The 25,862-nt window shown below is 34.6% G+C and overlaps 1 protein-coding gene across 1 annotated transcript; it reads right to left on the minus strand.

Annotated features, from left to right (window-relative positions):
* Nucleotides 1-1,422: 1,422 nt before the first annotated feature.
* Nucleotides 1,423-25,118, minus strand: LOC147064656 (RNA polymerase-associated protein CTR9 homolog). The gene is made up of 7 exons (XM_085957393.1): nucleotides 25,028-25,118; nucleotides 20,488-20,582; nucleotides 20,004-20,188; nucleotides 15,666-15,904; nucleotides 15,175-15,451; nucleotides 5,907-6,082; nucleotides 1,423-1,943 (listed from the first exon to the last, which is right to left on the minus strand). Exons 4-5 carry the CDS (start codon nucleotides 15,876-15,878, stop codon nucleotides 15,308-15,310), a joined length of 357 nt encoding a protein of 118 aa, XP_085813519.1. The 5' UTR covers nucleotides 15,879-15,904; nucleotides 20,004-20,188; nucleotides 20,488-20,582; nucleotides 25,028-25,118; the 3' UTR covers nucleotides 1,423-1,943; nucleotides 5,907-6,082; nucleotides 15,175-15,307.
* Nucleotides 25,119-25,862: the final 744 nt, after the last annotated feature.

A 25,862-nucleotide genomic window follows, 5' to 3' on the forward strand; every position in this document is an offset into this window, starting at 1 on the left:
CTGTCTTTAACCTTAGCGATAGGTAGGGGGGGCAAATATCCTAGTCTGGGGTCCCCCTTCAGGATGTGGGGTCCATGTTTTGGTGTATAAATTGTTTTACATGCGGTGTGTCACTGTCTTCTGTGAAGACCTGTGGTGTGTCGTGGGTGAGAAAAGGTTGCGGGGCATTGATTTACATACCGGTGCAAGTCAGTTTACAGGAAGCCAGGCGGGAACCGCGCCAATTTTTATTGCTGATTTTGGCAAAATTCATGAATACAAAAATGAAAACCTAACCTAACAAATAATCCAGTAGGTATATCAGCTATTTTCAAAATTTGTTTGCCGCTGGCTTCCTATAAACCGACAAGAACAATATACCTACCTACTTGCACTGTTTGAAAACACCTCAGAAACATTGGTACTTAAAAAAATAAGACACCTGACATAATTCGAGCCTGTATACATTGAATTCTGGCCGATGCGCTTTACCAATTTAGTCACCAGTATTATATCCTATTACGGCATAACTAGCCGTAATGTGACTGAAGCTTTTTACAAATTATGCTAGTATTATTGACCTTTGCGGCTTGGTAAGAATACAATGGGACACAGCTTCCAGCGGTTCCATTAATCGAGCAGATATGTTTTAAAATTGTGTTTTATGTTCATAAAGAATGTCACCTTCACAAATATTGTGATATAGTATATTCTATAAGATCCCTTTAGAGCAGTGTGGACTCCTCCAAAAGTGCAATTAGTAATATTATCAAGGCCTGAACAAAAACGATGCATGAGTGCGAGTGGGAAAGTATTCGGCACCCTTATAATCTCTGCGACACGCGCTAGAGTAAGATAAAAGGTCTACATATTATGTTTGAGTTAGTTTCCAAAAGAATCGCCGACAAATTGTGGTAAATCGCTTCACGTAGCGTCGTAGCTCGTGTTACTAAATTGCTATTTTTTGTGTTAAACATAGTCATTGGTAAATATTTTTAATTATTTAAGCAGGAAAGATGGTTTTGTGTGTTGTATTAAAATATGGTAGCCGTACTGATAAGCAAAAAGATGGTATTACGTTTCATAGGTAAGTTGATACATGTTCGTGATAATTTATTTGTATATTATTATATATTTTAATATCAGTGAGCTAGTTTCTTTAAAATAACTTAAATTATGGATATTTTTACCTAATGGTTGTATTTTATGTAAAATACTATATAACGTAAAAAAAATAGAAAATTATATTTTAATTCTGAGCGTCTAGTGCGAGCACTACCGAAATGGTCTATGGTCTCGAACATTTGTTGTAGACGAATGCGTTCGCTCGCCCACAAACCAAACGCATGGCACGCAGCTTCATTTAGCAATGCAACGGGTGGCGTCTAGATGTATCTATAGTCTATGAATATTATGCTCTCTGCGAATATAATAATATTTTATAACTTAACAGCTGAGCAAAGGAAAGGGTGAAAAAATGAAATTCAACATTTATCATAAAACATCAATTATTTATTAAAATACTTTAAACTACCTTTCTATTATCAATCATCAATCCAAGAGGTACTTAACTGGGTGGTCGACTTAAACTTAAAAATGTAAGGAGGTGTAACGTGTAATTTCTTTGCTTGGTCTAAATATATTACAATAAATCATCAATGTTATAAAGGAAAAATCATGAAATTTATGATACAAAAATTAATCAATTTTCTGTGGGTAGGTAGTTACATAGGTAAGTATTGAAAGTAATAAACTTCTGTGACCAATCAAAACGTGGGCGGACATTCTTCCAGGATGAGCACCATGGTGTAGAGTAGAGAGCCGTTACAAGGCCCAACTCGTCTGGCTCGTAGCAAAGCTATATTGGCTTCCTGGAGTCGATTCGCATACGACACAGCTCGGGCCATGTAAATCAAATCATCCACATTATGGTGAGCGTGGAATTTGTTCAAACAATTCTCATACTGCAAACAAAAAAGCATTGATAAGATTAAGCGAACGTGATATAGATTTTATACAGAATATTACTTAAAGTATTTGCTGTATAAACGTATACTACGTAGTCAATAATTTATTGTTTTTACATTTCATTGATTGTTTAACCATTAGATGGGTGAGACTTGGGCAAACAAAGACACATGACAAAATGACTAAGATGGTTATACATAATTGAGCCGTTGCCCGGAATAACGTTGTATCCAACAATATTCTTGTTTTGAGAAAAATGGAAAAAACTAAACCAGTTATGTTTTGTTACATTTTATATTTTAAATACCATAAACATACAATTATTAAGAGTTTTAAATGTAAAGTGGCGAAGAAATGCAATTAAATTTGGATTTATTACAAAAAAATATAGTAAATTAGTGGAAAAATGTTGTATATGAAAATTTCACATACAACATTATTCCGCAAAATGTATTTTATTCATTCTGCTTCACTCAATAGTGCCTTGAAAAAGGCAGCATGCTCATCTTACATGAATTCACACATGTCATTGAGGTCTTTGAGCTTAGAATAATCTTCGTCTGCTTTCTGAACATAGGTCCGACATTCGACTCTCAATACATGAGACGAGATGATGACTTTGTCCATTGTGATTCAGGAACCTGAATGCTAATTGAATATTTGTCTTGATATTAAAATCGAGAACACATCCCGGATTAATTTTTTTTTTGGCACAAACGCGACCTTGCAAAATAGAACTAGGAACGATTTAAAAAAATTGAAACGGTATTAGATTAAGTTACAATATATAGAGCACTACAATGCCAGCATTATTATCAAACAACATTTCTAATAACAATATGGATAAATCAACTGAATACAATCGATTAACGTTCGACATATTAATAATATGTCGAACGTAATAATTTTATTCATGAGATCAACAGAACAGTCAAATGGTATACAACATTATTCCACAAAACTGTTTCGACGGGTAAATTGCAGGCTTAATAATATTTTTTCTGGATAAATACTCTTTTCCTACATCCTTCAGCTTCCTAGCTTTGATATTTGTCCAGTTTAAAACATTAGATGTCCGTTTTCTTCCTTTATTCAAGTGAATTATACCACGCTCCGTGATATTGACGGATGGCGGCGCCATTTTGACAATAGCATATACAACGTTCTTCCACAAACCAATAACTTTAAAATGCTGCCACAAGCCTAAATATTTTTTCTTTGCCATACTACGAGGGTGGGTCAATAATTCCTTAGAAAAAAGCATTAAAACAGTTTTTATTTTTGTATTTTTTTTTTATTTCTCAACATAATCTCCTTGGAGCTCAATACACTTGGTTAGACGTTTCTCAATTTTTTTTAAACCGTCAGAAAAATAAGTTTTCGGAAGGTCCTCAAAATAAGCATTTGTCCGATCGATGACTTCTTCATTTGAAAAAAAACGTTGTCCACTTAGCCATTTTTTTAAGTTTGGGAAAAGGAAAAAGTCACTGGGGGCTAAATCTGGCGAATACGGTGGGTGGTCGACCAATTCGAACTTCAATTCTTCAATTTTAGCCATTGATCGTAAACATGTGTGAACACGGGCATTGTTCTGATGAAAGAGGATTTTTTTCCTGTTTAAATGAGGCCATTTTTCTTCAATTTCGTTTTTTAGCTGGTCCAATAAAGATGCATAATAATTCCCTGTTATTGTTTTTCCTTTTTCCAAATAGTCAACGAAAATAATTTCACGTGCATCCCAAAATACAGTAGCCATAACCTTACCAGCTGATTTTACGGTTTTCGCCTTCTTTGGACATGGTTTGTCTTCGCAATCCACTGCTTTGACTATTCTTTCGTCTCGGGAGTATAGTGGTGTATCCATGTTTCATTTACAGTCACAAAGCGACGAAAAAATTCATCCGGATTGCGTTGCATGAGCGACAACAGGGCTTTAGAAGCCACCACCCTACTGCGTTTATTGTCGACTGTGAGCAAACGCGGCACCCATCTTGCAGAAATTTTTTTCATGCCCAATTTGTCATGTAAAATAGAAATGACGCTACCTTTTGAGATCCCTGTAACCTCAATTATCTCACTCAACTTTAATCTTCGGTCACTTAACACCATATCGTGGATTTTATTGATCATATCTGGTGTAGTCACCTCTACAGGACGTCCTGAGCGTGGTTCATCCTTTGTTGATGTACGACCACGTTTAAATTCATTTAACCAGTTATAAATAGTTGCAAGTGAAGGAGCAGATATGCCGTGAACTAAATCCAACTCATTTTTTATTTCCTTTGCTGTTAACCCTTTTATATTAAAATGTTTAATAACAGCTCTAAACTCAATTTTCTCCATTTTCCATTTTTCCATTTTCCACAAGCAAATTTTTTTTTTACATGTACGAAAAACACACAACAACCCGACCAATCTGATTGAAACTTTGCAGCATACTGAATCGGTAGTGCCGCTGCATGAAAACAAACCGCTTACAGTACTAGTCGCGCCACTTTTCGGCTTTTCTAAGGACTTATTGACCCACCCTCGTATCTACCTTAAACGATGCATAAAAACATACCCAACATTATTCCATCAATAACTCAACATTGACAATTTTGTTGGATACAACATTATTCCGGGCAACGGCTCAATTATTATATCTTTAAAAATGAAAGTTGATGTCTTGTATATTAATAAAAAATGGGATGATATAACTGCAAATCAGACTGCTCTAATTAAATCCAAGCTTCGATGTCATCTGGGAATTGATCGGTGACTTTCTTGAGATGTGCACGAGCTACATCTCGTTAAGATTGAAAGGTAGATTTAGCGTATAGTGATCCAAGAATTTTTATTATCTCGTAGTTGTTTGTTTGAGCCTTTATGACATTTTTGAAACATTGGGAGGCCCAGTGAAGGAATAATTGTTGAATACAATAAAACAACATAATATATTATTTATACATTGGCTTTGCATGAATTATTTAAATTCGCCCACCATACAGTATTGACAATAATAATTACAACATTATAATAATATAGACTAGAACATAAATTTCAGTCCTCATACTTGATAAAAAAATAAGTAAAAACTCAGCAATAAAGTTGGATGGCAAAATTAAAAAGTGGTCACGATCCTCAGCCATGAGTGAACGACCAAGAAGAAGGATGTATGTGGCAGTAAAGAATTATGGACCGAGAAAAATGGAGGAAGCTAAGGGAGGCCTTCATCCAACTGTAGATCGACCCCGGCTGATGATGATGACTTGATAAAAAGCTTAGTGCCCATACGCACTTGCGGCTAGCCGAAGCGGCCTGCCGCATATCGTTTTTTGTATGCCGGCTAGCCGCAGCGGCCTGCCGCAAGTGCGTATGGGTGAACAAAACAATTATTGTAAAGCAATTTTCTTAAGTGGTGAATACCAGGTCATATTCTATTATATACAAATTTTGATTCATAGATAGCATAAGGATCTCTTCGAATTTTCGTACTGACATACTAGTACTTTTTAATAGTTTAAATTAAATTATAGATTCTTCAAGATGTTACACAAGATTTAACAATGAAACATTCATCAATCTTCCATACATAACTCGAAACAGGTTCAGAAACAAACCTAATTGATAAAAATGTTAGAACATGACATGGGAATCAACCCTAGATTTATCGCATGCCAGCTGAGTCAGCTTGAGAAGATCCAAGATTTTTCGAATGGGTATTTTACTGAGGCTGTTCCAAGTTAAATATTTTCAATGAAGACTGTTACATTCTTAAATCACGTGTATTATTTAGGAATATCAACTGTTAAGCTGTGGACCCAATAGGTTGAGCAAACGATCATATATTACTTGTAAAAAATATCTGTTATGAGACCTCTTCGTGAGGCAGCCGAGATCCACATCGGATTGTACGGCCAGTAAAAAATATATTTTTAACTGTACGCCTATACAAATATGATATAAAATATACATACATTCTCTGAATCCCCCCGATAAAATGATATACATCTGCTCGAGGCCAAAGTGCGGCAGGACAAATGCAGAAAGTGCAAACTGCGTAGCCTGGTCGCGGTTTCTCGTGCAAGTTAGTAACAGTTCTCCGCACACAACCCCTGATTCTCTGTGTTGTTATTGGGCTTGGATTGTAATCCTGAAAACAAATTACAAGACAACTGAACGAACTGAACTGAGAAAAATTTTCACCCTGCAGAATTAAGCGGATAGACAAGGTTCTTGAATTACTATTATGATTACTAGATAGATGGAGCAATGAGATCTTTTTAAAATTTATGTAGAAAGGATTTTATTCTTTTCCTCATAAATTTCATTTCATACTCATGTGATATATAAAATTTATATCATAATATTTACATTAAGTATGTAATTTTATTAATCAGACATAATTATAGGTTCATATAATTTCTTCATGTTTTCTTTACAGAGACTTAACGGCCCACATGCTCAGCGTAGGTAAAAATGGAGCTTTTATGGTATTCTTTTTCTTTTTTCTTTCGACCATGTCCGATCCTAATAGGATCATATGGGCCTCCACAGAGTAGAGGTTTGTATTGACAGATTTTGTTTTTTACGAGATAGAGAGATGTCAGCCATTTGCTCAACCTATTAGGTATATTCAGAGCATAATCCTGGACATTCCTTAAACGTTTTAGATAATCTATTTATATAGTTTTGAAGCCTTATTATCCTTTATATTTATTTTAAACATTTGATGACTGCATAAAGTATTTTTATTACATAAAATAGTTTTTTTTTAACTTTTCGCTCTAATGTTTTAGAATATAGTCATATTTCGGTACATCCATGTGCAGTGGTATTAATATTTTTTAGATTCATTAATTTTTAAACGCATTTACAAAACCATTAGTAAAATTAATGTTAACATTATATAGTGACATATTTACGATAAAAAATTATATTTAATAATCTTTGTGATCCCAAATTTAACAAAAATTAGGCATTTTATTATTAAAAAATTGGCACGATTAACACATTTGAAGATAATTCTAAAGACACTAATTATAAGCTATGTCTTTGACCATTCAAATGTGATAAACATTCTACGAATAATGTTTGCTTTATAATAATTATTGACCTAAGAATAAGCAGCGCTCGAAATGGACAGGAACGCACCGGAGCGCCGTTGTGGTTCGTGGAATTCCAAAATATACCGTTCCGGCTCGTGGATTCATTTAAAATTGCGTTGCGGTTCGTTAGATTGAGATATTTATGTGTGAATGTATCTTTTAAAGTTTTTCTCAAAATTAAAAATTAACGAAGTTATGTCATGCCGGGCGTGCAAGGGTTAAAAATAAAATTTATGACATCCCAAAATTTCATTCAATTTTCTTTTTTGTGTCGATACATCCGTGTCTAAATGCATTGTCTAAACACTGCAAATAATTGCATACTTACATAAAAAAAAGTAACTACAGCTGCAAGCTACAAAAGAATTGTGTCTTTGCTGACATTGTTTGAAAACCTTTTGTACTTAAATAACTTAAATTCAATAAAAAATAAAGTAGGTACCTACATATTTGTATAATAATTTCTAAAGTATGAAACATCTCAGTACAGTCTCGCTTTTACCTTTGACTGGTATGCATTGCGAATTTACTTACCTACTAATTTATTACTTATATTTTATTGTGAGTGATAAAACTTATTTATTTTCATCGCCATCTAATCGCCGTGTTAATTTTATACCCACGTCTATTTTTGCGGGCAAAATTTTCGGTGGTAAAATTAATATGATAAAGTTTGGTAATTTAAATCGTACAATTCCGCTAAAATCTACTTATTAGTGATAATCGCTTGTTTTTTAAAACATTTTGTATTATTTAAATTTGTTCTCTTAAAATTTGGTTAAACATCTCAGCAGGCGATACCTTTCTATATATTACATATAAGTATATTTTTTTGTCGTTGGTATCCAAATTGATTTAACATATAATGCTGTTGACCAGTGGCCACAAGCAGAATTTTTTCGTTTTGAAAATGATAAATATGAGTGGATATTTATAAATTTTATGAAGGTTTAATTAAGTAGTAGGTACTTCGTGTAAATCTGCTAAAACATTAAGAATTCACTCCGATAAGCGTTTAAGATCGACAATACAGTTGAAACAGGATTTTCTGATTCAATGTCATTTCGACAATTGACTCGACGTGTTAAAAAATATTTATGACGTGTCGTAAACCCTTATTTTTACAATGAATAATAAATGAATGCACCATTATGCCATTTTCCTACAAAAATGTTTTTGGTATGAAACTATTGAATAGCCTACCGTAATTAGTTTATTTTTAAGGGACGTTTCTATTGTGTTATAATTACATACGTTGTAACTTGCTACTTTAAAAATAAGAGAAATAATAGATACCTACTATGTAGAGAACTTTTAGTTAATTTTTGTTTGTAAATTTGTTTTAAATAAAAAGGAATATCGTCCAATAAAATTTTATTACTATCATAATAATAAATTATTGTTCTGTTTTATCATTATTTATCACCGTGGCAATAATAATGACTATAATGAGACTAGGTAAGGACAAACATCACAAATTGAATCGTTTAGTTTAAAATACACTCACAAATTAGGTAGGTACGTGTTCAGTGCGGACAAAAATAATTTTAGATGGTAGTCATAGATTAAATAAATACGGTGGTAAGTTCTTTAATCTGAGGTGGTAAGTGTACGTATATTACAATAATGGTAACCAAAGCATCATCATTGTAACATATAGGTCATGGTCTCCACAACGAGGGGCTGAGAGGGCTCTAGCCTGGGAGCCCGTGCTCAGGAGGAGCCCGGCGAGGCGAATCGACCAGATAAGTGAGATAAAAACACATCACAAATTTGCTTTAATGGTAAAAAAAGAATTTTCTTACAATACTATTATTTATAGTTATGTGGTTATACGAAACAATTCTTAATTGTTTATCAATACTCGACATCTCCATAATTCGTATGGATGTTTTAAAATATACAATAAAACACTAAATATACAGATTATTGTTACCCCGTACATACTGCCTTTATTCTTAGCGATAAGAAGGGGGCCCCGCCAAAGATCCTAGCCTGGGGGCCAGCTTCACGATGTGGGGCCTATGGTATATGTATATACATACACTACAATATTAGTCCTTATAATGTTGAATATAGGTAGGTACCTGTCGGGACTAGCATGGAAACTCACCATTACATATAAATTATCATAATATATTTAAGTATCTAATAATATTTGTTACTATGTAAACTAGTTGATAAGAAAAGCGTGTTGGCATGATTCATAATCTGACTGACTGCACACACTGGCAGGTCAGTCAACTTTCGCAGCAATTTGCAAGACATCAAATTTCATCATAAACACATTTGCTTTCTTGATAAATTATAATTATTCACAATAATTATTGAGCAACATTGTAACAAGTATGCGTTAGCAGCATTTCCGTGGCCTTATAAGGTAATCAGGAAATGTGCCAACTTATCAGATTTGCTCGTACTTAGTAAACTCACAGTAAACAAGTGACATGTGGTCACCGGTCAACGTCCTGACCTCAGATAACCTTTCTTTGTTATAATTTCTATAAAAGCTCAAAGCGGGGCGAATCTGATAATATACGTCGTCAAATCTTTGAAACACATAGTCGAATCTCTGCTCGTCGCTCTCGGTTCAACTTTTCTCATAGCAACACGCCTTTATAATTTAACTTTATCAATTTAACTGTAATTCTAAATATATTGTCTGTAAGAATTGTTCAAGTATTGTTGAGGAGAATAAACTGAGATTTACTCAAACACGCATCTACCTTCGATCCATTGAAGTCCATCTACCTACCTCATCCTCACTCACACCTCCCCGCAATAGTGGTGACCCCTCAAAAGTAAATCAATCAATTCAGCTGATCAATCTTTACAGACTTTACTTGCATATTTATTTTTTTTATAAATTTACACTGCGTTTGCTTTGAGGACAGTTGAACTGAATCGTCGATCTCGTTTTACCGCGAAGTATTTCAACATCCGTTTTCCCGCGTATTTCGTTTCAATTAAAATCACTTGCTTTTCACGATGCCCGCCGGACAATATTTCGCTGGGTATAACAGCATTGCTGGAGACAACACCACAACACCAGTCCAGCAGACCACACCACAGACCAGACCAGTAACCGACAGGATTCCATCACCTTGGCCTGAGAACAGCTGTTCACAGACTTCAGAAGACAGTTCAGATTACGGCTCAGAATCATCACAGGACACCTCCGACAGCGGCCCCACCAGATTTGGCGCCCCAGAGAGTCCTGACTCTAGCCCCATCAGATCCAGCTCACCAGACTCCAACATCACAACCTGGTCGTCATCAGGAGCCAGCAGCTACAACAGAATGATACTCGCCAGGATGGAACGACTGGTCGCCGGACTGCGACGTGTAGCCGAACAGGATGAATCACACCAACCCACCAAGGATTCGCATCCTTGCAGTCATCAGTCACATTCATCCAACCGCCAGCGCAGCCGAATCACCGGAGCACCATGGACCTCGCAGCAAATCAGGAGGCAGTTCCGGTGCAGCCAGAAGCTGACCAGTGCATCACAGACGTCACGAGGGAGGACACCAAGCAACCCGCTTTGGCCATCGTCATCCGCCAAGTGCACCCAGACTACATGCTAACTCCACTCCGTTCAGGCAAGCTCAAGGTTTTCCCACACACACACACATTAACGTAGCGTCAACCCACGAAATTAGCATCTCTAGTTACATTTAGAAGCAGCAACCCTCGACTTCATCCCTAAGGCATTTTACTCGAAGGACCTATTCTAAAATAATTAGATAGTTTCCTGACGATGAGTAACTGTTCTAGGCGACTTTTGATATTCCAACTTTAGACTGCTCAAAACTCAACCAACCATTTTTCAACCCTTCGTAGTTTCGATAACGCACTTTCAAACTACTCCACTGCACCCTGTTAACGCACATACAAATGATATGTACTAACAGAGCAGCCTCTAAGCTCATCCGAGCAGGCGCGAACGCCCACGACAGCTTATATCTCTCTTAGCCCTGTGGATCCACTCACAAGCTAAGTTACCCCTTTCCACACTTCTGCACAAACTGCAAGTAGGAAATTCCAGAAGACTACATCTTACGAGCAGCTGAATGACAAATTCCCTCGTACTCAATGTTTTCAAATGGCCCGAAAATACCTTGGTTGAACCCACAAGCCTAAACTAAATTGGACACTCTATCAAAAAATTCAAGTCACAACCCCAGCTTCTGCATAATAACTTAATGCTATTTTCATACTACCTATGTTAGGTCAATCACCTCCACAACTTGTAACAAAAGTGCACACACCACACATGTAACAAGGGAAATCTAAGCGAGCCAGACGAACGACGACATCAAAAACAAGAAACCCAAGCAATTCGATATTTTCAAGGACCTCAGCAAATCAACACACGTGTTTGTACGTGATGACACAGTTAAGACTCCACTTCAATCCCCGTTCAATGGACCATATGAAGTCATAACACGCAACACACGTACTTATGTCATTTGCAAACATGGAAAAAATATCACGGTTTCAATCGATCGTTTAAAACCGGCATATTTATTTAACGAAAATAACTTGCATACGCAAACAACGCCGACAAAGGGAACCGACCTCGGACAAACACAATATGTAACCCGAACAGGCCGTCGTGTCCGTTTCCCGGAGAGACTAGGTCAACAAAATGCGAAGGAACAATAAACCATAAATATCGCACACGGCACGCGCCGCCGGAATGTTCAAGCGTCAAATTGCAAAACAACGACACGAGTTTCATTGTTATTACAAAACCAGTGCAAGCAAAAAAAAAACCATACGAGTGACCGAAATACAGGTCAGTATGTTTTTGCACAACGACAAAACGCTTCGCAAGCAAGAAAATAACAATATATATTGGACCACACAGCTGGAATAACCAGTGTGAAATACGAAAGCAGTAACAAATCAAGTTACTAACGCCAACATCCGATAACATGGGTTCCCAGCAGACAAAAGAGGAAATCGTGCTGTCACAAGCCGCCGCGGGTGGCACCATCATAAATGACACATCAGCAGCCAACCAGCTTTCTTGGACAACTTTTGCAATCGTCATCATCATCATTGCAGCAGCAACCAGTTTCCTGTTGTGGAAGCTTTGCAAGAAACACCTCACAAAAAGGATCCTCAAGGACATCAGGACAGACGTCCCAGGATCCCGAGCACCACCAAGACAACTTTAACGCAAGAGTCACCATGCTACACACCGTCTATCTTCCTGCATCATGACCTGCCACACCAGATCGCTAGGGAGGGGGTCTGTCGGGACTAGCATGGAAACTCACCATTACATATAAATTATCATAATATATTTAAGTATCTAATAATATTTGTTACTATGTAAACTAGTTGATAAGAAAAGCGTGTTGGCATGATTCATAATCTGACTGACTGCACACACTGGCAGGTCAGTCAACTTTCGCAGCAATTTGCAAGACATCAAATTTCATCATAAACACATTTGCTTTCTTGATAAATTATAATTATTCACAATAATTATTGAGCAACATTGTAACAAGTATGCGTTAGCAGCATTTCCGTGGCCTTATAAGGTAATCAGGAAATGTGCCAACTTATCAGATTTGCTCGTACTTAGTAAACTCACAGTAAACAAGTGACATGTGGTCACCGGTCAACGTCCTGACCTCAGATAACCTTTCTTTGTTATAATTTCTATAAAAGCTCAAAGCGGGGCGAATCTGATAATATACGTCGTCAAATCTTTGAAACACATAGTCGAATCTCTGCTCGTCGCTCTCGGTTCAACTTTTCTCATAGCAACACGCCTTTATAATTTAACTTTATCAATTTAACTGTAATTCTAAATATATTGTCTGTAAGAATTGTTCAAGTATTGTTGAGGAGAATAAACTGAGATTTACTCAAACACGCATCTACCTTCGATCCATTGAAGTCCATCTACCTACCTCATCCTCACTCACACCTCCTCGCAATATACCTACTGATTAATGACAATTTTATATTATTCTATAGGAATCGTGTTTAGCAACTCGAGTTGCACCTTCCGTCATGTTTTATCTTATATAATTAATGATACTTCTTCTTCTACCCTGTCATGTCCTAATATTGGGGCATAGAGCAAGCATTGGCGCCACTTCCCTCGGTCCATCGCCATGCGCCTCCCGCCATGTCAGACCTGCAGCAAATAGGTCGCTTTTGTAGCACCGCTGCAGGGTGAGGGAGAGGCGGCCACGGCGATGGAACCCTTGAGGCTGTGCCACAAGGGTACGAAGTGCCGCACTCTTTGGCGGCATCCGGAATACGTGTCCCAGCCACTTAAATCGTCTCTTCGTGATAACTTCAATCACCGAAGGCTGCTGTGCTCACGAACTAGGGTATTTGTAACGCGGTCGTACCAATGTACCCCTAAGATTCGGCGGAGACATCGATTCTCAAAGCTTAAAAGCCGATAATTAATGATACACCATTGGTAATTTAAAATGCTATAATTACGTAGTTTGGTGATGATGGCTTGAAGCTTTTCTTAGAAGTAGGTATGGCCTAATGGCCCTTATGGTGGAGAAGGTTCAAAAGAAATCTTTGAGGATCCTTTGTTTGAAGCTGTGTGGATGCCATCCATGGCTTTATCCGATTGATTTATCTTAAGAACGCTTACACACTGTGTTCAACCAAATCGCTTCGGATATTGGTATATTCCTCCTGCGTGAGAACGAGTTTATGTGAACGATTTATAAATTCTTTGTTTTATAACTTCTTAAATAATTAAATGGCGTAGTTAGCTCTATCGGTGTACAGATATGTACTGTATAAATTTTGTATTTACTCGTCTCTGTATAGGTACTTACTATTTTTTCTAATAGTTGCTGCATCTATTTCTTTATTTTTAAACACTATTTTAATACTATTTCTTCGATTTTTTTAAAAATATTCTGTGCTCGTCTTGAATCTATAATCTGTAAAATTTGTTATATGTAAATTAATTTTTAATTTGAATCTTTATGGTAGGTATGTGGATATGTTGTTTTTTAAGTTTAATTAATTAACAAACTGAACTATCCCAAATGAGACAGTAATATAAGTTATAAGCAGTGACGAGTGGTGGTAGAAGTAACATGCCTGCTGATTATGGGTGGTAGATAAAGTAAGAGTAAAGAATAATACAATTCTTGACGGTATACTTTGTTGAGACGAGGTTCTTTCGCCTGCGGCGCTGACAATCCTCCCATTTGCTTAATATACATCCACGTAAGAAGTTCAAAGTTTATTGTTGCATTTATACATCCAACGTACGTACGTATGTAAAGAAAAAAATTAAGCATACCGTTTTTTCGGAAAATTATAGAGCGTTCCTGTTCGTGAAATTTTCCATTTCGAGCACTGAGAATAAGGTACTATTTTTTTAAATACGCCATATTTATTGGCATTTCCCAGTGGTTAAGCTACAACATACGGCCGTAGCCATAAATTGACAAATGATAAATGAAGTAGGGAGTAAGATCATGGTAATGCCCGTGTTTGAACATGTACCGATTTAAAAAAATATTTTTTTTCGGTTAGGTTAGATTATGGTTATGGCTACGGTCGTATGTTGTGGCTTAGCCACTGGGAAATGCCAATAGAAATGGCGTATTTCAAAATAATACTACCTTATTCTTAGGTCAATAATTATTATAAAGCAAACATTATTCGTAGAATGTTTATCAGTTGTGTAATTCATGCGCACTAGAAATCGTATCTGTGGATGATCAGGGTTAAATTATTGTTACACTATAATGGTTTTTCATTGGAAAAAATATTTTAAATATAAAATAATTTTTTTTATGAGAAATGGATGCTTAGCCACTTGCATTACCAATTGGATCCAGAGTCATGAGTCATGACTATTTAGAATTTGAATATAAGATAGATAATGCGAAATTGCACTTGGCACATGGCATTCATCCGTAAATCAACAAAACTTAAAAAAACATGAGAATTAATGGATCTTTGATGAAATATGCAAACTCAATTTTGAAAAATTCTAGATATTCATTTTAACTGAATATTTAAACTATTATATTGAACTATTTTAAATGAGAGATGAGTATATTTTCATTTCACAGATTGACGTTTGCTGTGAAAAATATTTAAAACAATGTAAGTATCCCAAACCTTGCTTTATCCTGATTATTTAGCTTCATAAAGCAATGGCCCATGCCGAAACGGAGACGGAGAACAGCCAGGCGGTTGGGGTTGGTTCTCAGAGTTTCCCTGTAGAAGCCGAGAGCGCTGCGGTAGTCCTTTTTTATTGAAAGCAATGCACACTTTCCAGAACAGCGAGGGGATGTTGTTGGAAGATTGATTCACCACAAAATTGAATTGCGCATCCACCGTCCACCACTTTATCACCCTCCAACAAGCACAAGTATGCTCGGCCCAAAGGATGATTCTGCAAAAAAAAAAAAATACAGATGTACAGCATTTTAGCCGGTAAAGTAAATTCGGCTGTTGTATAATGAAAAATCAGTTGTTTTCATTTTGTTTTTCCTAGTCATGTTGTGAATGGATTAAACTTGTAAATTGTAAAGTTCACTTCATATTATTATATATAAAGAAATTTGAACAAAATTTGACTAGGTTGAATAAAATAGGTATCGTCTTACATGATCATACATGATGATTTTGTCGGCAGTGGTGTATAGGTGTGTGGCTTTGGTGAACAGATCCCGTTTCATGTTTATATTCTTTTCATGGTTAGCTTCCTGCACGCAGTATGTGGCGAGCATGTCCAGGCACCGCATCTGATCTTTCTCCGAGTTAGAATAATCGATGTTGGCCGCGGTGCGGCCCGCAATCCAAGATTTTAATGAAGTCATCAGTTCTTTTTGTTTACGTACGGCACCTGTATAGAATACAAACATTTATATGAGAATACGCAATTTGAAAAATTGAAAGGACCCTCGCAAACGATGCTAATAGAAATCAAGATCTGACAGGTCCCATCCATTCATTCAAATATCATTGTCTCTGGTCATAAAAATGTGGATAAATGTGGTTGAAAAATTAACCCTGCCTACATCGCAATAAGGGTTATTGTTGTACAACATTTCTTTCCAAAACGCTAATATATATATTATATTATATTATATTATATTATATTGTAGCAAGTAGTTAAGGTGATGTCTCTAGGTAAAGTTGTTATCGAAAAATAGCTAGAAAAGTTTATTAATCGGTAAATATATATTCAAAAGTAATGAGAAAAATAAAATAAAAAATTAAGATGTATCGTGGAGTTCTATATACTTACCAAAAATACGTGTCAAATTCGGTACATTTCTATCGGGTGGTAAGAATGAATGACATAAGATTTATTATCAAAATTACGATAAAAATGTACGTAAATCTATTACCTAGGGAAACGCTAAACGTTAATTGGAATTTATTATATCCTTATATCTTTTTTTTTCAAATTTAAAAAACATCGATTTAGAGGTTAGAAAGCATGCAATTAAAATCGAAACATCTAGGTTCAGACGTAATTTATCGCAAAAAACGCTTAGCGTTTCTATTAAAAATATTATTTAATAATTTTTAGGCTAGTTATTTAAATTTAATCTTGTATTTTTGTATATTAACGAATCGATTGTAAATAGAATGAATATTTGACAAGACTTTATCGACATATGCTGCTAACGCGGAAATAAATCGAACTATTTTTGAAACAGTACTTGCATAGATTAAAAAATACATACACACACACATACATTGAAAATAAAGGTTCGCCAGGTACGAAGACAAAAACTGTGTTAATTCTGCTGTCAATAATTTTTGTTTGCGATATTGGAGCATATGTCAATGGACTACATATATCAACCTTCACTTTCTGAAATAGTGTTGTGTAATTATTTCAGATATTTATTACTGTTTTGACGTACCTACCTTTTATAAAGCGATTTTAAAATAAATATAGTTTCATAATAATATAAAGAAAGCATACGAGCGAAAATGCCTAAGATACTTCTGACACACATCAAATTTAATCTTTGTCTAGTAACTGTACAATTTATCCATATTTATGTTAAGTGTTTAAAATGTTATAAGTAAAAAAAAAATCGTCTATTCACGTGGTAGTCGCGAAAATTATGAACAATATACAATGTTAAAAATAATAAGAATTGTTAAAATTTCTAGTCACAATATTATTCAAAGACAAATTAACCCGATCAAAACAGCCACGACAAACTTCCACTTCACTAACTTTTGTTCTATATGTTTATCCAGGATACAGCGGCAAACACATTTTGAAAATAACCTATATACTGGATTATTTGTTAGTTTGGGTTAGTTTAAGTTAGATTAGGTAATCCTAACAAATAATCCAGTATATAGGCTATTTTCAAAATGTCTTTGCCGCTGTATCCAGGATAACCGACTTGTACCCTAACTTTAATTACATACATACTATTGTACTATATTTGGGCCATCAAACGTTCATTCCTGTCTACGGCCTTAAAATTATTATCTACGTGCCTATATAACTGTATGCCGTCCTGTCAAAAAGTGGAGGTTGATAATTTAGTATGTAGAAAATAGAAGTTATTATTAGTCTCCATAAAATATAGGGTAAACAATTCAGTGAATGAACACATAAGAGGTGAATTTGAAAATAAATTAAATTAAAAACGATTAAATGAACTAAGAAAATTATAACAATAGGTAGGTAAAATAAATTGTGTATAACCGTGGTATTACTAATTTTATGCCGTGATGCTTTGATAGTTGAACTTTTCATAATATTTGGATCACTATTTAGTTGCTCATTTATCTGCTACATCATAAAGTCGTAAATATTGTTTTTTTATGAAGCAATCATAAATACAAAAAATTAAGATCTACTTTTCAATCATAGTAGATACCTAGGAATATGGTATAGGTGTTGATAATTTTTAATTATTTATTCGAGATCTTCAGGGAATTACAAAAGTCCACACCTAGAAACCACTGGGCCAATAAGGTTTCTTTTTATATCTCCAAATCCATTTCACTTACACATTTATAGGTAAAATAAATAAAACTATCTTTTATTTTATCTTGCACTGTTCTTTAAAATCGACATTAGATTTTTTCAAAGAAATAACGTTCTGTCTTTTTCTTAGAATATTATGTAATCAGTGGTGCACTTACTTCAAATTCTAAATTTTTTTCTTACGTTTTACAATTTTTTTTTTAATTTGTCACTTATTTTGTCCTTGGGTTTGCTTATCAAGATTTGTTCGCATGTTTATTTACGTTTTTTCTTACCTCCAACTTCTTTTTTATTCAATTCGTTGCGTGTCTTACTTTATTCTTATCTCAGATATAGTTAGTTAGTTAATACAAACCGTCCACTCTGTGGAGGCCCATATGAACCCATTAGGATCGGACATGGTTGAAACGAAATGAATTGGGATGTCTATATAATATCGACATTGTCATAATTATAACTACAGTCGAACTCGGTTATTACAATCTCGGACATAGCGAGATCTCGGATGTAATGAGGAAACAGTCGTTGACATTTGGTATATGATTTTCTCCGTACATTTTTATTCACTGTTATAACGAGATACTTATCGGATATACCGAGCTAAAATACTGGTAATGTGTTGATCGTTTAAAGACATTTCGACCCTAAGCAATAAAATCCGATCGGACAGGATGCCGCCGGGGACAGATTACGTTTATGACACTAGTTAAGTGTCTAATTGTTGTTTTCGCCGACAATAAAAATACCTATTCTCTGATATAACGAGTACCGCTTATAACGAGCACATTCAGCCGGTCCAACCTTCCTAGTAATAACCAAGTACAACTGTATATTCCTTATTTTGTTTAATAATAATTCGAATGGCATTTGTTTTGCTATTCATTTCATATCATTCTTTTATTCCACCTCTAGTAGAAATTCGATGTAATTGTCAATTGTACAAGATTAAACTCAATCTTATAAACATTTGTACCTACGTAAATGTTCATTTACTACTATAAATGAATTTTACTGTAGAAAAATATTAATATTAATTCGTATTGACAACGTAAAAAAATCTGGTTCATTGACTGGACAGGATACCCTTGTATTGCCACTGTAAAAAAAAACTTCGGTAAACAAAATGTAAAAATCATAAACACTTTAAATCAAATCAAATAGACATGTTAGAATTGTAAATATTTTATGGGGCAAATATTAATTGTAAATATTTTTACATAGGTAAGTAAATATATAATAAATTTAAATGCATTTTTATCAAGCTTATGATTTTTAATATGTGGCGACACACAATATTTTATTTTATATTTTATTGCCATCTGGTTGCGATCGACGAAAGTTTTTAGTAACACATTTTTAGAAATTCATGGTAGATGCCTGTAGATGCCTTTAGATGGCGTTGAAGTCACATTTGATCGTAAATTGAGGCAAAGAATTCGCCTTAAATATTAACTTTACCACATTGCAAAAAAAGGATTATTCGAGATTTTTGAAAGATGTCTTTGACCTATTCTGCAAAACTTGCCCACTTTAATATTGTGATTTTGTATGATTTTGTATGAAACGGTGTATTATCATGGTACTTATATCAATGTATACAAACGAGTAAGTTTTAATACCCGCTCGGTTATTGTAACTTGGTTTCTATGGGGCACTATTTCTTTCAAAAAGTTTGAAACGTCATATGACGAGCAAGGTCTTTTTTCATTGAGACATGACCATAATAGATTAAATTGGACTAGAAATCATGCATTCTTGCACGCCAATCGAGATATCGGGAAGATTCTACAGGTGTCACTCTTAGCACAGCTATGAAAAACGCCCAATGTTTGGTACACCATGGTATACGCTCGACTATGTGTATCGAGACGTGGTGGTTGGCGATGGAGAAAAGCAAACACCAGAGAGTAATCATTACCCATAAAAATTGATTAAAAAAGTATTCATTTAGTTATTTAGTAAAATATTAATATACCTACTCAAAAGGGTTCGCCATCCAGATTATAATTGATAGTTTTTTTTTTCTACAATAGACTGTTTACCCTAGGAAATTGATGGTGACATTCTAACTTCATTACATTCCATGCGTAAAATCTTATAGAGTATTTTTTTTCATCTCATGCGGTAGGTAATAATTGTTCAGGATCCAACTTCGATCACCTAAAAACAATTTAGATTAGGCAGACATTGGTTACGTTAATCACATGTCATAAAATGAAGTAAAATCACATCACAAAACTTTAGCTAGTTCAATGTAATAATTATAACGAAACTAAACATTCAAAACACTACATTATTATAAAATAAGTGATGTTAAAAGTTTATCTTTACACTATTATCACAAATAAAAATGTTTCGAAGTCGCATGACCAGGCACCTGCAGTAGGTACGAGGAACTAAAGAATGACGTCATTACATTTTAAGTATACTAGAGTAAAAAATAATTGCGCTGTACTTACCCGTGTTATGGGAATTCACCGTCTTCGAGCTGCATTAGAAAACTTGGGATGCCCCGTAAGGAATTATTGCTTTGCCGTAATCTATTTTCACATTGCTGCAAAATTCATAATATATTATATTTTCCTATAACGAATAATCGTCAACTTAACCCTTTGTCTATTGTACGGTATAACGATACGCTACGGCCTACGCCAATCGATGTATGAAGCGTCTCTAAGTAACATAGAAAAATAATGAATCATTTTAGCGTATAGGCATGTGGGGCTTATAAAATTTATATCAAAAATACGACTTGGAAGTTAAAGGCTTAAAATAGTATACGATCACTTCGTTATAGTTTTTTAGATCTGCTAACACATAAACAGTAAAAAATAATGATTCATATTATAACACAGCATAATAATTATTAACTAGCTGAGCCAGCTGGCTCTCGCCAGTCTGTCTCGCTAGGTCTTGCAGACGGCTTGGCGGTGTTTGATTTTAATATAATTGTGAAGTATGCATAGATGGCGCCATAGTTTTCTCTTCGGGATGGATTTTTTATTCACGTCAGACAGTTTGACATTTCGCTGATAGTAGTAGAATGAGGTTGCGGAATCCTTCATCCAGCAGTGGATTGATCCTAGTTGATGATGATGATGATTATAACGATATGAATATGTAGATAAATATAATTTCACCGATTTTGATAAATACAGCAATTCAAAAGACAGAAAGGAGTAGAATCAGGCTAGGGAGGGCTTTATCCAGCAGTGGATTGGTTCAGGTCGATGATGATAATGACAATATAAATATGTAGATAAATATAATATCACCGATTTTGATAAATACAGCAATTAAAATGCAGAAAAGTATAGAATCAGGCTAGGGAGGCCTTGATCCAGCAGTGGATTGGTTCAGGTCGATGTTGATAAGGATGATATAAATAGGTATAGTATCACAAATTCGTTTAACTGCTAGTAGTAGAATCAGGTTGTGGAACCCTTCATCCAGCAGTGGATTGATCCTAGTTGATGATGATGATGATATGAATATGTAGATAAATATAATTAATAGTATATAGATAATATATTATTAATAATGATAATTATAATTATAGTAATGTATGTAATGTATTCATAATGATAATTATAGATAATATAATAAATGAAATTCAAGAAATCTACTGATATTTGTGTTTCTCCATAATTGTAAATTAACTGATGATTCTTTCAATAATAAACTTGAAATGATTTACGCATGACGTTTTTTGATGTTATACACTTCTAAATTGACATAAAAAGCATTGTAACTCTACCCAAGAGCGCCATTTTACCCATTAATATCATTATTGCTTACAGTAAATTAATATTATTAGTTATTGTTATTCTGATTAGTTTTAAATCATATCTAATAAAACACATTTTTGAAATGATCAGTTTTAATCGGAATTCGTATAAATGTTATTGTTTATTTGAATATTTATAGTTATCTATGGGTGCTTGTTATAAATGTGAGTTATTATATAGTGCTGTGCATTTTTAAATCATTAGGAGACGTAAATAATATCACCTGTCGTTTTTTACATAAACAACAAATAATGACGTATGTTACCTTGTTTTTAAAAGTGATTTTTTTGTGACTGTGTTAAGTTATATAAAATTGTGCTCACTTCAACTTACAGTCACTCGAATGCATCTCATAAGTAAATATGTGGTGAGTCAATTGAAATACCGTATGTTAGTATACATAGCGTAATAAATTTATAGTGTCAAAAGACTTGATTTCCGTCAGAGGTGTAGAAACTTAACATAAACAGAGAACTTAATTTATAAAAATTTAAATAAATCAGTTCTAATATGTTTATCGATCAATCTTATTATGATTAGTTTGTGAAAATTGATTGTATATATCGGTTAAAACGCATTTTAAATTTAAAGCGGCCATTTTTGTTTAGTCGGTTCGAGTGTTGCAAACATTGTGAAAAAATAAATTCCCATATTGTCAATAATGTGACGTATGTGCCGGAAAGCTTTAGAGAAACATCAATATTATATCGCAAGATAACTTAAATTCGGAAAACCCTTCCTTTCATACTCTATATGACCTATTTGAATTTCGAACGTTCAATTAGTGTGTTTGGCGTTTGAACCCATCGGACGTGACGAATAAGGCACACAATCGCTCGCAAAAACGGGCAAAGCTGTAGGATAATAATAATGAAAGATTATTAATGATTTGCTGTATTTTTTGCCTAACAACGATATTATGGGTCAATGAGAAATGGGACGAGTCTCAGGAAATAAAAACTACAATTGAGATCGCAAGGAGCGCCTTTCTCAAAATGAGACGCCTCCTTAGCAATCGAGATCTTAACCTAGGTCTGAGACTGCATATGGTACGTTGTTATGTGCTCTCAATTCTTTTCTATGGCATGGAAGTATGGACGCTAAACTAAGAGATGTCACGGAGACTTAAAGCTTTCGAGATGTGGCTGTATAGACGCATCCTCAAAATTCCTTGGACTGACCGGGTGACAAATGTTGAAGTTCTCAATCGAATGGGGAAGGACCGAGAAATTCTACGTAGTATCAAAACCAGGAAACTACAATACCTCGACCACATTATGAGAGGACACAAATACAGCATTCCCCAACTTGTCAGTCAAAGAAAGATCAATGGGAAGCGTAGCAAAGGACGGCGCCGCATTTCGTGGCTTAAGATTCGTGATTAGTACGAGTGCAGCTCCACCGAACTGTTCCGGGTAGCAGACGACAAAGATAAGATCGCCTTGATGGTGGCCGACCTCCGCTAGGGGATGGCACAATAAGAAAAAGATAGGTACCTATCTCTATAAGGTTTATAGATTTTTAATAACACAGGTTTTCAATACGCCGTAAAAAATCAAATTATATGTGGGTACTTATAATATAAGTATTATTATAATTTAGGTAACTATTCTATTCATACATATACTGCATTCCTAATCGCTGAAAAGCCTCAATTAAAATAAAGACTCAACTCGGTGTTGTCGGCAAGTTAAGTACCTAGGTACATATATCTCGCCTTAATGCCCTTAATCAATCTAATATTACGTTCAAAGCTGACTAGAAGAACGAAATAATGAGTTTAATAATTCTGTGAAGATAAAAAACAGGAAGATCGCCTCTCTTCTAATTATAGCAAGGAATCAATCATTTTGAGGCTGCTGTTGAGAGATGTCCCAAGACTACAAAATGTTATAAAGGTTTTCGCAACGCCATTTTTTCATTGTACGTAGTCACCCAAGCATTTTGAACCTATAAGATACCTAGACGAAATAATATAGCTTGCCAGCGATTATTATTAACCAATCAGTGGCGTCCCTAGACAAAATGCCGCCCCTAGGCAGTGCCAAATTGCCGCCACATTTTTTTATACAGTACTTTTTATCATCCTTTCATGACTCCAATATCTAAGAATTGTATTGCATAGATACATTACTAACAAGAAATAGGTACCTATACTGCTAAATCTAACTTAAATGCCATATCTGCTTCAATAGACAATATTGCGAGTCTACGGTTTCAGATAGGTACATTTAAAAATACACTTAACAACTTCCATAACTCGCGAGTGACTGTGAAGAACGTGATAACCAAGGACAACGGAAGTAAACTAGACATCGCGAACCCGGCAAAAAAATAAAGTCCTGTTGAAAATTGTATACTTAGTACTTACTTATCTAATTAATAGATATATTTTGTTTCCAATCAGTGAGCTGATTTTTTTAATGGAAAGATATTTCCGTTATTACTAAGTTTAGGTAGCTTTTTATATATACCTAATGATTCTCCTCGATTTGCCGCCCTTTGAGTAACGCCGCCCCCAAGCGACGCTCAATCTGCCTACCCCCACGGGACGTCACTGTAACCAATGCCCATACAGGTCACATTGAAGTTAAAAAAATGTATGATATGTAGGTACCTACCTACCATTAGTAATCGAGTGGCAATAGTCATGCATGATTATCATTTTTGAGGTTTTTACGCCGAATATTATGTATAATATGTAGGTACATACCTATTTCTTTGTATTTAATTAATACATAGATATGGTGACTTTTATTTATGAATTGGCCATAGCATAGTAGTTGGCCGTTTCAACTTTTGGTTGATAAAATAAGGTGTCAGTCATTATTTTATTACGTCGTCTGAGTTGATATGTATAGCTTGGTCTCCATTTTCATACAGAAAAACTTGAACCAAAATTATTCCCTGTGATTTTTTAAAAAAAGTTATTGGTGAAGAAAAATACAAACACTTCAAAATGATAAACACCAGAAAGGCTGTGAAGACACCCCCAAAAATTATAACTTGTTTCAATATTGTGGAGTTATTTTAAAACATCAGAAAATGAAAAGACCAGAGCAGCATTAAATTTCACTGCCATAAGGTAACAGCTTCTACTATGCAAATATACAATAATATTGATGTACCTACTACCTATGTAGGTATTCAACAGTTTTAAGAACACTAAATGATATAGAACCACAGTCTAATCACGAACCGATAATCATACTTAATATTATTATCTCGGCAAGATGACATTGAACCATCCACATCTGTTTATTTGATCCACTGTGGTGCAGTTGAAAACTATGTATTCCGTTTAAAAAACCTACTAGAAAATTGAAGAAAAAAATTAAAAACTTTTTTTTTGCAATAGTGAAACAACATTTGTTATTAAAATAGGTACGAGTAGGTAGGTACCTAATTCGGAAAATATTATTCTTTGCAGATGATACATACTAGGAATTATCGATATTAATGGTATTATAATAAGTATATAGTACCTATAGCAATTATTATATTTAACACAAAAAATATTGCTCCAGTATTGGAAGATAATGACTTGTTTTTGTGTCTTGCACTGTGGCGCCAGATAATATCTCAGATGGTATTTCAGATAAATCCGGCATTCATAAGAGAAACAAGGACGATTCTGAAAGATGGATACAGAGAAATACTAAAACCTGGTTTTTTCAATTATTTTTTTAATGGTTTTTTCATATTGTTTTATGTTTGTTTTTGCAAAATCACTTATTTTCCATAAATTTTCTTAGAATTGGGCTCTTATCTTCAAAATTCTAGAAGCTCGTATATTTGTGTATTCCTTCACTGCAAGTTCTTTTGTGATTTCACATTATTTTTCGGGTTCTGTAGACCTACTAATTTTGGGTCCCGGACCTGTAGCCCTTTTTGTAAATTCAGCCCTGCTTGTAAGGGTAAATAATTACAAATTTGGAGCACATCTGAAAACCGAACAGCCTATATTATATTGTAGACCTTGTAGGACTAATCGTAAATAAATAACCTAACATATTCTCACGAATCAATTCTTACAACTTTAAAAA

This window comes from Rhyacophila brunnea, unplaced genomic scaffold, assembly GCF_057557595.1.
Source record: "Rhyacophila brunnea isolate RB1 unplaced genomic scaffold, BYU_Rbru_1.0 scaffold_7, whole genome shotgun sequence".
Classification (NCBI taxonomy): Eukaryota; Metazoa; Arthropoda; class Insecta; order Trichoptera; family Rhyacophilidae; genus Rhyacophila; species Rhyacophila brunnea.